Source organism: Microtus oregoni, unplaced genomic scaffold (genome assembly GCF_018167655.1).
Source record: "Microtus oregoni isolate MIOR12 unplaced genomic scaffold, Mior012 000068F_ref0000429, whole genome shotgun sequence".
NCBI lineage: Eukaryota > Metazoa > Chordata > Mammalia > Rodentia > Cricetidae > Microtus > Microtus oregoni.
The window spans coordinates 1,469,200-1,487,523 of record NW_024543975.1 but is presented as its reverse complement, the minus strand read 5'-3'; the positions used below and the strand labels follow the sequence as shown (position 1 = coordinate 1,487,523).

General features: G+C 45.7%; 1 protein-coding gene across 1 annotated transcript in view; it reads left to right on the top strand.

Moving 5' to 3' along the window:
• Positions 1 to 18,324, top strand: part of Ext2 (exostosin glycosyltransferase 2) — a 139,826-nt gene that overhangs the window by 82,704 nt on the left and 38,798 nt on the right. Inside the window, exons 9-10 of the mRNA XM_041641297.1 lie at positions 8,684 to 8,873; positions 16,999 to 17,165. Coding sequence (XP_041497231.1) covers positions 8,684 to 8,873; positions 16,999 to 17,165 — 357 coding nt within the window. The remainder of the gene's footprint in view (positions 1 to 8,683; positions 8,874 to 16,998; positions 17,166 to 18,324) is intronic.

Genomic DNA, 18,324 nt, shown 5'->3' with positions numbered 1-18,324 from the left:
TGTTCACTGGTTTAATCTGGAGTAGGTTTCTTCCTTCTTTGAAATTTCTTGTCTTTATTGGTAAAGTGGGAATCATGTAGGATGATTCTTGAGTGGAATGATTATAAAAAATTAGAGGTATAATTTACAAGGGCATTTTTATAAATGGCACAGTACTTTAAAAAGTTGTTCTTTTATAGACAGGCACTAATGCAACTGACCCTCAGCATCTGTAGGGGATTGGTCCCTGTGGGTACTAAAATCCACTGATGGTTAGATCCTAGTGTAAAGTGGTGTAATTGCACACAGTCTGTGCACGTTTTCTTGTAGACAGATAATCTCTAGATTGCTTCTAATGATTGGCTAAGTGTAAGTGCTTTATGAACATCAGTTTTACTTTATTGCTCAGGGAATAAGAACAAGAAAGGAAAGTCTCTACACGTTCATTACAGATTCAGTGTTCTATGCAGGACCCACAGATAGAGAGGTCAGGATATATAGTGCTGTATTGCATGGAAACATGAATTTAAAATTGCATGGGACTCTGTAGCAGAAAATTGAAATTTACAGAGGGATGTTCTTTGTATCCAGGTGATTGTCTGGCATATTTAGTACTCTAGTCCTTACACCCCCAACAGTAGCATTCTGCTCACTCAGTTCTTACAAGTAAAGAAAGGGAGACATGTTTATTTCAGGACCTTCCTCCTGGGATGGGATGTAGGTCAGTGGTAGTCTGCCTAGAATGCACGGAGCCCTGGTATGACCCCTAGATTACAGGCTCATCCTCGCCGTTGCTCCTCAGACCGCTGTGTCACCTTACTTCTTCAGTGAGGAAGCACATGGCCTGTCTTCTCTGAGATTTCAATTGATATAGTTGCTGCCAAATTTTCATGGAAATTATGTTCAGCTTATGAACAAACTTGGCCCTCAAATTAAATAATGAACATGGTGGTGCATGACTAACTTTTCCATGTGATGTAGAAGCACTCTTCCCAGCTGAGTAACTAGACTGCCAGGGACGCATTGTGGATCAGTTTTACCCTGTTGCTGGACTGGCATGAAAAGAAGCTGAGCCCCAAAATAAACTGGCCCTTGGTGCCTGGGAGGATGGGTGCATAGCAAGGACTCAGTGTAGAAATATACATTTTTTATTGATTAGAAAACTCAGCCTGATCACTGTGTGAAATGGGGGATGAAAGTGCAGGATTTGTTACCTGTGACCCATCTACATCAAGACATGGAGAGCTGTGTCTTGGTGACATGAAAAAGTAACCTGCCTAGATTGGCCCAGGACTGAGAGCTGTACTCACAACCGCTCCACGACATGTGGACTGTGGGCCAAATTCACACCATGAGGCTAGTCCAAATAAGCTTTGGGAGGAACTGGACAGAGCATGTTTGTGACACCAGACCCTGTTGTGAGGAATTTCTCCTCAGTCTGAGTCGTAGTTCTTCCAGTAAAGTTCTAATGAGTAGCTCACCATTGGAACCCACAAACTCTTGAAGCCCGAGTGAGAGCAGCAGAAACAGCTGCTGAGGCTTCCAGTTTAGACTAGAGTAGTCGATCCAGAGAGACAGAGGTAGAAACTCTGAAGTGATGTGCAAACAGAGGTATACAGAGGTATGCAGCTGACACTGGGAGCTGCAGGGGAAGAGAAGTAGGAGGCTTTTTGGAAAGGACCATGGCTGAGAGTTTGCAGAACTGTCGTATGATCTCAGGCCAAGGAAGACCACAACAAACCACAGGCAAGTTATACATATAAATGGCAGTTAGGAGGCAATTGAGAGCCCAGTCTCCAAAGAAGATCTTGTATGTCCAGAGGACAGAGACAGGCTTGAATTTACCCTCACCACTGTGGCTCCCAATGTCTTTGGACAGAGAAGGGGAGGTACATGTGGTCAGATGTCAGAAAGAAGCTTAAGAAGAAATGCCTGGAGGCGGGCAGCAGAACTGCAGACTGGACTGGCAGCCGCTGTCGCCAGGGTTAATGTTGCCTTAGTCTTCCGGCCTTCAGTCTTTATCTTCTATGCATGTGCCTCTTCAGTGCCATTTGGCCTCAAGCGTTATTCTTGTTTTTCAGAACAGCCAGTTAGTATTTGGTAGGCAGCAGGTTGACTTCAGACTTATCTTCAGATCTTTCCTTTGTGAACTAAGAAATCTTGCTTGAAGCCCATCAGCACACTCTGAAAGAGAGCTGTGGTTAGTCAGGGCTCTAGAGGTTTAATGGTTAAGGCAGAATGGGCCACATTACTGATTGCCCCTTTCATATCTTCCAGTCACCATTAACATAAATATCATCTCACCATTTAGACAGGGGACACCACCCTTCTGCAAGAGAGTAGCATGGGGCAAACTTTTAACCCTCTCTGTGCTGCCTTCACTTTAGATGCCTTAACCCATGTCCAGCCACAGTCTCTTTGAACCTGGGTGAGGCAGGAAAGAGTTAACTCTGTCAGTGTTACCCTTTGACCACTGCAGGATAAGAGGCATGATGAAATACTTTTCAAAGTCTTCTGTGGAAACACATCATGCATAATTGGAACAAAAAAGAATAAATCAAAGCTTCCCCCCCCCCTTTAGTCTGGTAATTCATAATTGAAACCACATTGAGGTAAGGGTTGATAACTTCAAAACAACCAACAAGACTGCCGTTTCTATCAAGGTAGGAATAGGTAAGGCGGCTCATTACATGGGCTCCAGGCTTCTGTGTAGCAGCCGGTTCTCTCTTCCTCTCTTCTCTGACGTCTCACTTTTCACTCAGGAAAATACCTCTGTTTACATCAAATATAGGCTGACTCAAATGTCTGTCCACGTCTCTTGTTTCTGAATGAAGTTATACAGAGGGACATGAAGCATCTCTGACGGGGCAAGCAATGGGAATTGAGTTTCCCGTATTCCCTGTCTTCTGTGCTGGTATTGGGTTTGGTCAGATTGACAGAGACCTGGAATTGGTCACGAAACATGGCTTTCTCTCTCCTGATTCTTACAGCCCCCAGGTAAACCCAGCAAGATCATTTCAGAATGGCTGACAAAGGTCATTTTGTTTCTGCACAGTAACCATGGCCAAAATGACTTTGGGCTACTATAATCTTTGATTCTACGAACTTCAGGACAGGGCCGCCAAGGGACTGGGTGGGACAGCTTCCTCCGTGTGCAAGCTAGTCACCTGAGGTTGAGTCTTTTGAAAGAGAAATCATTTGATTACCTTTGACTTTAACCTCACTCTCCCTTGGCCTCCCTTGCAAGACATCCTGAAACCTGAGTCTGCTAGCAAGGAGCCTCAAGCCTTCCACTGAAATGAAAGCAGGCTCTTCCCTGTGGCTGGCACTGAGACTGGACGGTCACCGTGGCTACCATAATCTACTTCTGTGTGACTTCCCTTTAACAGCGGAAGGTTTCTTCTTGGCACTTGCGTAGCAAATACCTATTGACCTATTGTTGGGTTAAGGCCAGCAGAGTAGAGGGTGGATAAGAGAAGAGCCAGGCATCTGGGGCAAAGCCAGTGCTTTGTTGAAACATCACCTGCTTCTTCATCCTCCTCATAATGTGTCAGAGTGAGCAGTTTCCCATGATATTATGGGTTTGGGCATTGCCTTGGTACCTATTGTCCTAACGCAGGATGGCTTCGCCTTCTTTCCTGTCCCTACTGCTGGGTGCATCTTGCCATAGTGGAGACCTAATCAGCCTCCAGGATTAATTGCCAGCATTGTTTGCTTTTTCCTGGTAGAAGGCAAAGTCTTGAGTAAATTATGGAGGTTTGAATTTGCCTGATTTCCTGCAGAAAGTGGGGTCAAGAGGTCCCAGACTGTAGACACTCTCTGTGACCAGCCAGCAGGGGTCAGTCCTGAAAGGTATTTCAGAGGTGACTAAATGCCATTTTTGAAATGTCCCTCTCCAGTGGGATATTTCTCTGGGCTTGGTTTGTTGACCTTACCCCAGTAGTACAGAGCTTCTGCAAAGGCATGAGCCCCAATTAAGAGCTGCCTTTTCTCTACCCCGCTGCAGAGCTCTGCAGCCAAATGGGATTGTGTTTAAGAAGCCCATTCCTTGCCAGGACAAATTACCTGTGAACTTTAAAGGTAGCCATGTTCATTTATCAGTAAAACACCACTCAGAAGAAGAAAGGTTAACAAGAAACAAGCCGGTTGCAGGGCTGAAAAGGTCTGTCATAGAGTTTCTCATGCTCACACTATGGCTTCAGCCTTTCTGATATCCCCTTCAGACATCACCCCGCAGGATCCAGGCTCCTCCCCGTCTGCTGAGCTTTCTACACAAGCTGTTCAGAAGCTGCCCTCCTGCTTGTCCCTACTGCAGCTTGCCTCCCCAGGGTAAGGGGGTGTTGTTGGGTCTCTGCTTGCTGAGGTGGGATCCTGTTTGATTCCGTTGTACTGTCTGCTGGCTCAGCATTGTAATTTGTCTTTCTACCCTGCTGGCTTTCCCACCCAGTTTACCTCACTGTTGTGTGAGTGAGGCTTGGAGAATATGATTAGGAAATGCAGACGTAATGAATTTGTTCCTGAAACAACCCTGGTAGGAATGGTTTCTGCACTGCCAACTCACTGTAGCAGACGGAAACACAGTGGGAGGATCAGGGTCTGTTTCATGTTTGCTTTGAACTAATAGCCATGTATTCTATCCTAAGTGTTTGCATACACTTTCTCATTTAAACATCATTCCACAGGGAAATAGGTACTATCATAGTCCCATTCTTAAAGATGAGGAAATAGCTACTGACAGAAATTGTTTTATTATGTCATAATGCTGATCATTGGCAAGACCTCCGCTTAATTTAAATGTTGCAGTATACTATATTTCTGAGCATGGTGAGATTCTTGGAAAGTACTTCTAAGATGAATTAATCAATTCAGAAACTATTTCAAAATCCGGGCTTCCTGCCTCTGCATAGGGGACAAATGAAGTGGAGCCTGGGTCATGGGATCCAAAGTGTTGCAGGCACTGGGTGTTATGTCTCTTACCCTCACACACAGAGCCTTTAGTGTTGTTCAAACAGAGGCTCAGAAGGGAAAGAACAGATTGTGGAAATAAAAATTGTGTATTTGGAGGAGTAATAGGGTTGGTGCTGAGGAGACCTGAGATTGCTTAGACTGCCCCACTTTTGAGAGGTGTGAACAACAGCTACACGAGGTCAGCCATTGGCTTCACTTGCCCAGTGTAACAACAATATCATGAAGATTTAATAGAGAAACTGAGGCACAGAAGACATGAAGTACTTTGCCCAAGTTGCACAGCTAAGTAAGAGAAACTCTGCTCAGATTGAGGCCTGATTCCCAAACTCTCTCCAAATGCGCTGACTCACGCTGGCAGTCACCGGGGTGAGCCCTGGCAGTGCATCTGTCTCTGGTGATCTGTAACTCACATGTGCCTCCTTGCTCATCTCAGTCTCTGCGGTTCCAGGAAGGGGCTGGCGAGATTTCAGTTCCTTAAGCTCCTTTCCATCTGCCCCGCATGTGCTGCCTTCCCTGATGCTCCAGCCCTGTTAGGGATCCAGGCCAGATGTATGGGAAATGGTAGCTCTTCCCAGCAAACCCTTTCCTTCTTTCCTTCCCGACTGCCACTTCCAACAAGACACCTGGGACGAAATCTGTCAGCTCACCAGACAGGGATCCTTCCCCTGGCAGCACCTTGAAATCAGAACCAGGTACCTTCAGGGTGCCTCGGGTTAAATTCCAGGGCACCCATTCTTTGAAGCTGGCTTTGCATGTCTCTGGGTCTCCTCCTCTGCATGCTGTGCAGGCGTCCAAGTGCATTGGCTTGTCCCTCCTCCCACAGCACAGACCTTGTTTTGTTGTCTTAATCGGTTTTCCTTCTGTGTCTGTGGGATATTTACCTTTGCAAATTTATGTGACCACTTTGTCTCAGGGTTGTATGTGCGGTGTGTTTTTGTATGTATTTTTTTTTTTTTTTGCAGTCAAGATTCTCAGGGATAGATTCTCATTTATTGGCCTAGAATTGATAATGAGGATCAAGAATTTTCAGGACTTTTGTCTTAGTGAGGAGGTAGATATATCGAATGTTGGCCTCCCTTTCTGCCTACTTCCTGAAGCCCTACCCAGCTGAGTGTGTGTGTAGAACGTGGGAGGGGCTGGTCTTCCAGAGTCAAGTTGCCTGGGCTATCTAGGTTCTATCACTGACAAGTTAGCTTTCCTTGAACACAGTTTGTGGTCTCAGGCCTGGAACTTCCATCACCTGTGATGAGAACAGTCCTGTCTCGGGTTGTGAGTTTCAAATGAGCTAACGCTTATTAAACCCTGTGCATGGACTTAGGTGCCACTCACTGAGACTCACCTAGTTCCACACATTAGATAATCTTACATGCTTCTTTTAGAAAAAACGCCCTCTCTTTTTTTCCATTTCAAGTTATGGTTTTCAAGTGCACCTTAAGGTATATCATCTCTGGGCATGTGGGTTGGGGAACGGTAAGGGCAGAGGGCACCTGAATGGTTCTGGAGGACTACTTGTTCAGTTCCACAGAAGTCAGGACAAGATGAAGACTGGGACTTGAAACAGATGTAATCACCACTGTCCCCAGACTGCAGCTCAGAGTCAGTACGATGTCATGGCTCTCTTGGCTGTGGAGTCTAATGACGGCCATCTCTGGCCACACAGGCCTTAATATCCTGGTCATATTAGGGCTGCAGGGATCCCATTCAGACTCCCTGAGTCCCCGCCTCATGTGTACTCCATGTGTTTGTGTACATTTCCTTGCCTGCACTGTCACATCTGGCAGACAGCTGTTATCACATGTGGTGATGGGTGTCTATCAATGGCATAGATGAGATTGATGGGGCACCCGGGGAATCCTGAGGCTAAGGGCTGTAGGGAAGTGCAGGGCAGCCATCATGACAGATGGGACTTTGTCCCTTCTCCTCCCGGTGGGCTTTTAGCATGCTAGCATACGATTATGGGTCTAGTTAATAACACTTTGTATATACTTTAAAATCACTTAGATGGGAAGTGTTGCATATATTTTATCAGTCTTTTAATGTACTATGCAGAACCATTGTATTCTGTGTATGTATAGTGTATGTGTGTGCATGTGGGGTGAGAGGGAGTATGGAATGCACAGTTTTCATGTACAGTGCAACTCTGCTGTATTCTTGGAATGGGTGCGTTGTAGAGAGCATGAATTCCATTCCAAGGAAGCCTTTAAAGTGTGTAAGATTATTTGAATAGTTTATTATCTGTCGTTAGCACAGCATAATTCTATTTACATTGTTATATTTAAACTATTTGACATTCTAATGGTAGATAAAAGATTGCATTTCTTTTATTACCTTTTTCTCTTACTTTCAAAACTTTATTTTGACTAAATTTCTAATTTACGGAAAGATTTTAAGACTTGTCCATCAAATTCATCTTCACAACCCTTCCCCTTTGCCAAGTGTCCCTGCTTCCCCTGTGGAGAAATGGTTACTTGCTTCATTGTTTTGTCGTTCTGTTTTTTCTATTTCTCTCTATATTTTAAACGCCCCTGTGTTTTTTTTCTTTCTGAAGCTTTTTCCTTTCCCATCATATACTAAAACCATACTTAATTTCTTGATAGATTCACTTTTTCATATTCTGTGGTTTGGAAGCTTTTTTGTTCGTTTGTTTGTTTTTCTGGGACAGAAATGAATGTTCTACCGTCCTGTTTTTTCTTCTTTTCTGTCCTGTTTTTTTTTTCTCTCTCTCTCTCCCTCTCTTTAAAATCTGGCTTGGAATATTTTACCTTCTTTTAGCTTAGAAACCTCACTCTTAAACAATCTCAATCTCTCTCTCTCTCTCTCTCTCTCTCTCTCTCGTGGTTTTTAACATCTAAGAGTTCTTTCTAATCTTTGATAAATATTTTAAAATAAAAATAGCTTTTTCATGGGTGAAAACTCTTCTCTCCCTGGGGATATCATTTGTAGTTTTGTTTCTGTGTGTCCATTGTCTGTCTATTCTGAGCTTAGTCTATTCCTTTAGTCTGTTGAAGATGCTCTTGAACTGTCTGTGATTCTAGAATCTGTTTATAATTAGGAGGGAGCCACTAAGAGCTGATTAGAAGGTCTTTGTGAACCCAAGTACTGCCTGAGGGCTTCCCTGAGAACTGGAGGTGCCAAGACAGCCACATGGCTGGGAACAGAGTAGGGAAGGCAGCGATAGGGCTCCTCACTCAACATTGGAGTTTTTACCCTGAGTTTTCCTCCCATGCCTGTGTTCCTGTCTGGAGATCTCGTCCATTTCTACAGAGAGTCAACCTGGCTGAGCTGGAGGAAGGGAGGGCTTGTGACCTGGAGCCCCACTTCCTGGCACAGCTTTTTAACCAGCCCTGCTTTCAGCACCACAGCTCCCTCCTCTACACAGAGTGAGTCCTGAGCTCTGAGCTTCCGCTCCCAGGCTCCTCACCCAGTTGTTACAGGTGGGCACCCCCACTCTGCCCTGTGGCCCTCTCCAGTCCTCTAGCCTTTCTGCTCTTCTTCCATCTCCCTGCCATTATAGAGTCATATTCTTTTTGTAGTCATAAATTGCCACCTCAGAGGTTGGGCAGGGGAGGTAGATGTGTGCTTTAAATCTGCTGTGTGGAAATGTCGTCTCAGCTCAGGTGTTCTGTGCCCATTTCATTGCTGTCAGATGATGTGGAGGGGACACAGTAACAGTGTTTAGCTCTTGCTGGTATTACTGCAGCTTCTTCTGACCCACACCGTCCTTGTCCTCTTGCAGAAGTGGACTAGTGTGAGCAACCCTCTCTTCCTCCCGCTGATCCCACCACAGTCGCAAGGCTTCACCGCCATCGTCCTCACCTACGACCGTGTGGAGAGCCTCTTCCGGGTCATCACTGAGGTGTCCAAGGTGCCCAGTCTCTCCAAGCTGCTGGTGGTCTGGAACAATCAGAATAAAAATCCCCCAGAAGGTAAGAAGAATAAAGAGGTACAGTGCTTGGTGGAGCCCATTTAGGACTTTCCTGCACCCCTTAGTTGCACTGACTAAGGGTAGACACACACTCCCATCCCCTGCTGTTCTCAGTCATTTCACCCATAGGATTCTAGGGTGGCCCAGTGAACTCTGTGCCCTGGCACGCTCTGAGCCACAAGTGTGAGAGAGCTGAGGAATCAAGAGGATCAAAGGCTCTCTGCCTTGGGAAAACAGGCCTCAGCTTCCCTCTGCCATCCCAGCCGATTTGTTTACATGAAAACTTAGTTTAAAAGACATTAGTTTTCTGCTTCTTATCTCTGTTCTGATATGGAGCCCTCCTTCAGGAAACCAAGACAAAACAAAAACTAGCCCTGGTTCTGGTTGGGAGGTCAGCTGCCCAGCCCCTGTAGCCTTGCAGTCTAAAGGAGATTCTCACAGGAACTGGCCAGTTGCTCCATCACTTTGTCCCCTGCGTTGGCCACCCCTGTCATCTGCTATGGCAGCTAGGGTTGAGGCCTATTTGATTAATTGGATTTGTTTTTAATTCGTGATGCACAAGAGTTCGTCCCACCTGCATTTAGCTTCTCCTTCAGCCTGCGCATTACTACCCTAATCCCAGGACTTCAAAGCTCCTGCCGGTTAGAGCCTATTAAAGCCAGGAAGTTTCTGATGGATTAGAGCACGGAATGAGTTTGAAGTTTGTAATGTGCACCACTGTCACTGATAAGGTCTAGTTTATTGCCTGACAGTAGTATCTGTGCTTTTTATGACCAGTCCCTTTAATTGGTTACACTGAAGTCACCATGGCCAGCCCTGGAAACCACCAGCAGTAGATCTAGAGCCAGGCTGGGACACAGCCTTATTTCTCTCTCCGAGGCAACTCAATTTGCTGGTGAAAATTCTTTAGTGTCTCCCAACACGTGTTTTTTAAAATGTACTTTATGGCATGTTTAGTCTCTGGAAGAGTCATATGCTCTTTTTTTAGGTTCGAGTAAAATAGCTTTTTATTTTTTTTTAACTTTATTTATTGTGTCTGTTATGATGATGTATGTGTATGTAGGTACTCATGTAGAGGTCTGAGGACAACTTGTTTGTTTGTGTGTCTGTGTCTGCCTGTCTGTCTGTCTGTCTATCGATATGCCATTGCATGTGTGTGGAGGTCAAAACACAACTGGCAAGACTGTGTCTTTCTACCATGTGGGTCTGGAAGATCAAGCTCAAATGGTTAGGCTAGGTGGCAAGCACCTTTACGGACTGACTGTCTTACCAGCTCACATACCATTTTCATGTGAGTTCCTGGGATCAAACTTGGATTATCTTGTTGTCTAAAAAGAGCCTTTACTTGATGAGTCATTTCTCTGGCCCAGTAAATAGCTCTTCTGAATAAAAACACTAGGTGATGTCCCAGAACATAGCTGCTTTTTTATTATGCCACTCTTTCTTCCTTCTTACTATAGCATGACCGGTTTTCAGAATGTCTGTTTTGTTTGGCTGATTCTTAATAAGAAAAGAATGCTGTTTGTGGTGAAGCATATCTAAAATCCATCCACGGTGATGATGGTGACGATGATGGTAGTGGTGATGGAGGTGATGATGATGATGATAGTGGTGGTGATGATAGTGGTGGTGATGATGGTGGTGGTGGTGATGGTGGTGGTGGTGGTGATGGTGGTGGTGGTGGTGATGGTGGTGGTGATGATGGTGGTGGTGGTGGTGGTGATGGTGGTGGTGGTGGTGGTGATGGTGGTGGTGATGGTGATGGTGGTGGTGATGATGGTGGTGGTGATGATGATGGTGGTGATGATGGTGGCGGTGGTGGTGGCGATGATGGTGGTGATGATGGTGGTGGTGGTGATGGTGGTGGTGGTGGTGATGGTGGTGGTGGTGATGATGGTGGTGGTGGTGGTGGTGGTGGTGGTGGTGGTGGTGATGATGGTGGTGGTGGTGATGATGGTGGTGGTGGTAATGATGGTGGTGGTGGTAATGATGGTGGTGGTGGTAATGATGATGGTGGTGGTGGTGATGACGGTGGTAATGATGATGATGGTGATGTGATGGTGGTGGTGATGGTAATGGTGGTGATGGTGGTGGTGATAGTGAAGAAAGATATAGGATAAGAAGGTGTTGACATAATCTAAGATGGAAAGACAAGGATGACGAGGGAAGAAAACCACAAAAGAATTTATTATCATTATCATCATCATCATCATCATCATCATTATCATCATCATCATCATCATTATTATTTTGAGACAGGGTTTCTCTGTGTATCCTGGCTGTCCTGCAACTCAATCTGTAGACTAGGCTGATCTTGAACTCACAGAGATACGCCTGCCTCTGCCTCCCAAGTGCTGGGATTAAAGATGTGAGCCACCACTTCCTGGCCATAAAAGAAATTTTAAATTATGAGGGCAGGGATTAGGAGAGCATCTCTGGGACTCCTGGCTTCCCAGTGTATGCCTTTTCCCAATGAAGTGAACTGGAGGTCCATGTCCTATACTGTTGACTGGCCCCTTCACTTACAGAGGATGTTCCTGCTTTAAGAAGTGAGACACCCCTTCCACTCTGCAGCCGTGTGCCTGTATTTGCTCCTGTCTCTAAGGCCATCTTAGCCGATGGCCACCAAGCCCCAACCTTCAGCCCTACCCTCAAGTCCAACTGTAGGCTCTGCCGGCTGGTGATAAATATGTACTGAACTATCCCTCTGTGCCCCATAAGCACACACAGTTGTCATCTGCCAGTCAAAAATAAAATAGTGCAGAAAGCCTGCCAAAGAGGCTTCTCCGTGAAGCCACTTTCCCAGCTGTGGTCTTAGTCACTTCTCGGGGCAGGTGTGAGGAGGAAAAGGTTGTTTGCTTCCAGCACTGCGAGATGAAAGACAGAGTGAAGCCCTGCATTTGGAGCAGGGTAGCCCTGTTAATTTTTGGTAGACCTTACTAAAATATAGTGGTTAATATTATGACCATGAGTTTAGTTTAGTTTTTGAATACTTGAGTCTAAGGAGAAAAGAGCCTGATGAGTCTTAGGTTGTGGCATGTGTCGGCTGGGCTGGCTGTTTCTGCAGTTGTTCAGGGAGAACGCCGTCACATGTGATCTCTGCGGGCTGTTTGTTCAGTTGGGAGGCGGGGTGTCAGCTGTTGTCTTTGTGTCATTCAGTGCAGGCATCAGACTTCTTCATCGACATATCAGAAAAGGAAGAAGAAACAGACAAGTATAGAGCTTTGAATACTAGAGGTGCATGTGATGTTTTTCACTTTCTCTACATTTGCTAAGATAAATGTTGTGGTTAGCATGGCTGCTGCTGCGTTGATTAGCAAAGGCAGCAGTCTATTCTCTCCCAATTTTCTTTTTCTTTTTTTTCCGTTTTCCAACCCAATCAAATACTTTTAACTTTGGGTTATAGTTAAGTCTAAATTGCTGGGTTTAAAGTTTAAATAAATATGTAGGCTAGGCAATAGAATCTCCAGTGAGTTTTCAGCACATCGTCTTTGAGGTGTGTCAAAAGAAAAAGGCCACTACCCCCTCTTCCTACCTCCCAGATCTTCAGCTCTAAACTTGATGGATATAGAGAATATTTGCCTAGCCATGTAAATTTTTTCCAGGTGTAATTCAATCTTTAAAGTTTTTGTGTGTTTGATAACGTTTTTTTTTGGGGGGGGGATTAGTTTTCTTTTTTCTTTCTTATTTTTCCCTGAGGGTTTTTTTTCTTCCCCAGTATTGCTCAGATCTTCCCCATCTCCCTACCTATTCAAATTTATGTTCCTTTTCTTTCTCTTGCTCTCTTTAAAACAAGAAATAAATAACAAAACACACACACACAAAAGCAGAAGTCAAGATAAAAAATAAAAGACCTATAAGACAAAATGCCCAAACAAAATAAAATAAGATTAAAGATCTGCAAAAATACCATTGAGTTCATTTTGTGTTGTCCAGATATTCCTGGGTGTGAGCCTGCCCTAAGTATGGTTTAGATACCCAGTGAGACTTGCCACTGGGTATCAATTGCAGATAGCTTATTGCTTAGAGTGGAGCCTGTCTGGCTTGAACCATGCAGGCCTTGTACGTGCTGTCACAGTCTCTGGGAGTTCATATGTGCAGAAGTCCTGTTGTCTGGAAGATGCTGTTTCCTTGGAGTCACCCATCACCTTTGTCACCATCTTTCTGCCTCCTCTTCCACAAGGATCTCTGAGCCCTGAGGGAAGGCTTTGATGGAGACATCCCACTGAGAACGGAACGCTCTAGTGTCTTTCACTCTCTCGTGGGTCCTAGTTCCCATCTGCTGCAGGAAGAGGTTCTCTGATGAGGGCTGAGCAAGGCACTGATCCATCAGTACAGCAGAGTGTCATTTGGAGTCATTTTATTGCCGTGTTCCTTTGGCAGGACAATAGTATGTAGTTTTCCCCTAGACCCATGGCTTAGCTGGTCAGCGGTGTCAGATACAGATTCACCTCATCGAGTGGGCCTTAGAGCCAATCAGAAAGTAGTTGATTACTCCCATAATATTTGTGCCAGTGTTGGGCCACTGTATCTGGCAGGCAGATCACTGCTGTAGGTTGTAGAGTCTGTGACCGGGTGATATTGATGACCATCCTTCTCTAGCAGTGTGCAGAGTGCCTTCCATACCACGAATGCTAACTAGTAGGGGTGAAGCTTCTAAATAGACGTCATCTAAAAACTATCTGGGATAACTTTAACCAAGCAAGTGGGAAACATGTAAAATAAAACTTTAAGACACCAAAGAAAGAATTGAAGAAGATACCAGAAGATGGAAAGAGCTCCATGCTCAGTATTAATAGCATTCATAATGTGAAAATGGCCATCCTATGTCTTAGTTGTTTTTTTATTGCTGTGAATAGACACTATGGCCAAAGCAACTTATAAAAGGAAGCATTTAATTTGGGACTCGTGGTTTCAGGGGGTGGTAGAATCCATGACCATCGTGGCAGGGAGCATGGCAGCAGGCAAACAGGCGCTGCACTAGAGCAGTAGCTAAGAGCTTACACATTGAGACAGCTATATAGCGGAAAGGGAGACAACTGGAATGGTGTGGGCTTTTGAAACCTCACAGCCCACCCCCAGTGACACAGCTCCTTCAACAAGGCCAACTTTCTAATCCTTCCCAAACAGTTCTAACCAACTGGGGACCAAGAATTCAAACACAGGAGCATATGGGGGCTACCACACTACCAATGCAATGCAATTCCCATCAAAATTTTAACATAATTCTCAGAAATTCAACCATTAGGCTTAGTCAGTTTCAGGTTTGAATTAACATCAAGAGTTGCCCTCTATCCCCAATCCTTAGTAGGCAGGATGGAGCTGGGCATGTCAGCATAGCTCACTCAGAAGGAGCAGCAGGGAAGAGGGACAATGCTCCCTTAACTGAACTCAACTCTGGGTTGGGGATGTCGGGTCTTAGGGAACCACTATGCAAATGAGCCCTTCTGCGGTGGCCAGTTCAGGGTTTGCTTCAGTCAAACCTAACACCACACACCTTTGCCACTATTGTAGAGACATTCCCTTTGCTTACACACACCTCTTTGGATGCTTAGTGTGGACAAAAACCAGTCAGTATACTTACAGAACCCATGATACCAGGGATTTCTGTCTCTTTGGACTGGAGTGGATCTCATTTGGTGGACTTACCAAGGCACCTTGCGTCACTTTTTTTCCGCATAAATTCAGGGGGTTTTCCCATAAGTCATGTTCTTCTGGTTACATTGAATGAATAGGTGACATTTCTGATCTACCTGCTACAGACATGAGATTAGCCACTGCCTCTTAAGTGTGTGCTGTTCCATTTAGAATGTAAAGGAAAAGGAAAGAAGACCCCGTGCATGCTGAACAGTGGACAAGGCCTGGAGATTTATTGCTCTGACCTTGGTTCCTCCTGCTTCAGCAGGGTCATCCCCTTATCCATCTGTGTGACCTTCCAGGTAGTAGAGAATCAGAGTTGGCAGAACTTCCTAAGAATTCTTCTGTGAAGATTACGGTGCCACGGTACCCTTAAGTCTGCTATCCAGTGCTACTCAGGTCCTAGGGACTGTGCTAAGTGTGTCACACACGTGTGTCCTCTCCAGTTTCTCACGTCCTAGGGACTGTGCTAAGTGTGTCACACACGTGCATCCTCTCCAGTTTCTCACGTCCTAGGGACTGTGCTAAGTGTGTCACACACGTGCGTCCTCTCCAGTTTCTCACGTCCTAGGGACTGTGCTAAGTGTGTCACACACGTGCGTCCTCTCCAGTTTCTCACGTCCTAGGGACTGTGCTAAGTGTGTCACACACGTGCGTCCTCTCCAGTTTCTCACGTCCTAGGGACTGTGCTAAGTGTGTCACACACGTGCGTCCTCTCCAGTTTCTCACGTCCTAGGGACTGTGCTAAGTGTGTCACACACATGCGTCCTCTCCAGTTTCTCACGTCCTAGGGACTGTGCTAAGTGTGTCACACACGTGTGTCCTCTCCAGTCTCTCATCACAGCCTGTGAGGAAGCTGCTGTCATCCTCATCTTCCACAATTGAGAAAAACGAATCCCAGGTTGATAATTGGCCTAAATCACAAAGCTGCACACGGCAGAGACGGTGGTGAGCTTGTCCCTTTGCACTGAGCTTGCCAGTCTGGTCCATCTTTTTCAGTTCTCCGTATGGAATTATGTAGCTGAGCTAGATCCATGTCAGAGACTCAGAGCTGTTTTGGAAGCACATCCTCCTGTGTGTCCTAACATGTCATTTTGCCTCTTCTACCTGTCCTAATGTTTATTTTTATTTTATTTTTTTGATTTTCGAGACAGGGTTTCTCCGTAGCTTTTGGTTCCTGTCCTGGAACTAGCTCTTGTAGACCAGGCTGGCCTCGAACTCACAGAGATCCGCCTGTCTCTGCCTCCCAAGTGCTGGGATTAAAGGCATGCGCCACCACTGCCCGGCTGTCCTAATGTTTTTAAACACAGCCTTTCCAGGGTTAAAGTCACACTTGGGTGGGGTGTGTGTGTGTGTCCTGTGTTCATGCTCTGCTTCTGCACTCCAGAGTCTGCCCAGCAGGAGTACCAAAGCCTGAGGCTAAGACTGCCCTTCTCCAGAACAGGTGAAAAGAGGCTAGAATTCTCTCAGGCCCTGCCTTAGGCTGCCAATGGCCCTGCACCATTTTCATAGAGGCTCCTTTGGTCAGAGCTAAATTGGTACCCAGATTTCACCTAGTCCAGAAAAAGTGATTGTGTGTGTTGAGGAGCCGTGACTCACTCTGGGCCTCCATCTGTAGCTCATATCATCCTCCTTGACTTTCATCACTCTCTAAAACTTCCCCATCAAAGACTTTACAGGGGCAAGTTAGCTCTTTATGGACATCGTCTCCAGTGATTCTTTGGATATATATAGGTAAAGAATGTGGAAATGCCTGTGGGGTGAACAAGCTGTACACACTCCCTAAGTGAAAGTCCAGATTCCATCCAGCACACAGGCGTGTTTCCACTTACCTCTAGCAGCTAGCCGCCTTCCTGCACAGGGGGAATGGAGCTGTTTTGTTGCCTTGTGGAATTAACAGGGCCAGAGTTCCACGTCTTCAAGTTCATTGGTCTGTGAGGCGGGAGTTCTCCCTACCTAGAAGTGGGCACAATGAGCCAGGAGCATAATCTTAGCACTCAAGTGACTGAGGCAGGAGCATCACAGTTTGAGGTCAGCTTTGGCTCCATAGTAACTGTGTCTCAAAGAACAAACAGAAAAGGAGGCATGCAACTGTGCCACCGGATGCTCAGGGTAGTGTGTTAAATCTAAAGTGAGCCACCTTGCTGCTCCTAACTAGAACTCAGAAAAATGCATTGTCTTATAACAAACGGAGATTTCCAAGGGAAAGCACAGCTAATATTGGTGAGTGCCTGCCATCTGCCAGGCACGTCGAAGAGGGGAGAGGAAAAGAAGGAAAGCCTTCATGTGTGCTAAAGCAGACTTTACAGTAGTGAACCATCAGTTGAGTTGCTCCAGTCACTTCCCGTAAAGGCCTGAGTAGGATGGTACATGGGGGGAGCCTCCCCTCACAACTGAGACTGCTGCACTTAAGAGTCCCTCATGGAAGCCAGCCCTGCTCCTCACAGAGCTAGGGGAATAATAAAGACCTCCTTTTATTCTTCTTCCAGAATCTCTCTGGCCTAAAATCCGTGTTCCCTTGAAAGTTGTGAGGACTGCAGAAAACAAGCTGAGTAATCGTTTTTTCCCGTATGATGAAATTGAGACAGAGGCTGTCCTGGCCATCGATGATGACATCATCATGCTGACTTCTGACGAGCTGCAGTTTGGTTATGAGGTAAGGCTCTTTTCGGCAGTTCACCAAAAGGCTAGGTGTTTCATTCTCTAGAGTTGTGATTACTCACCTGTCTGTCAAATGCCTGAGAGTGGGCTAGAAAGCTATCTTTGAACTGTACCCAGAGTCCCAGGGGCCCTTTTCTAAAACCTGTCTTAGCATTAAACAGTCTAATCACTGTTTCCAAGCAGAGTATTCCTGTGCCCCCAGCCCCTGGCTCCACAGCAGTGAAAATGTGAGTGAGTCCAGAAGTGGCGGCATTGGCACACGTTTGGAAAGCAGCTGCGGATGGCTTGCTCTCTGAGCTCTGCATGGACAGGCTGGCTGCTTGTCTCTGTCACTGCTCCTTCGGGGCAGCTGATGGATTAGGCTGAGTTCAGGGGTTAAGCATGGAGACCAGGAAAGGTCTCCCCAGGGGAAAGTGCCAGAGTTGAAGCCTGGCATGCAGCAGTGGAGCTGACAAGCAGTGGGAGCATGTGCGTGGGATGCACGCTGACACAGCAGAAGCTCACACTGCAGGGTTACCGAGCTATCCCACAAAGCCCAGGAGAGAATACACATCTCTTAGCTCCTACTGGACAGGGGACAGTGCTGAGATGTGTCCCATGGTCACGCCTGCCTTTGGGAGAAAGGAAACATTTCCTTTGGTTTCTCAGGATCTGTTGAATTTTGGGTTTTTAACAAATGAAAATTAAGACAGCATGATAATGTACATCTTTAATTCTGGTGGAGGAAGAGGTAGGGAGGCAGAGATAGGAGAACCTCTTGAGGTTGAGACCAGTTTGATCTACATAGCAAGTTAGGAGCATCCAGAGCCACACAGTGAGAGCCTGTTTTTTTGAAAAAAATGAAAATTTATTCAATATAGCCATATTTTTGCATATATATTTATCACATAAATTTCTTTTGGAGTCCTTAAAGATTGATTTAAAAGGGAAGAAAGGAAAAAAAAAAGAGGGAAGAAAGGGGAACCCACACACATGTACTACCAAAAATTAAAAGCTAAGTTTTCCCTATTTTGCGCTGCTTTTAAACATAGTCCCATCTGAGTGTGAGAAAAAGCCATTCTGGCACAGATGAACTTGGGACCCTCTGGTCAGATGTTGGGCAGTGAGAAATGGGGGAGCACCTTCAGAGCCTGTTTTCTCTCATCTTTCAGATT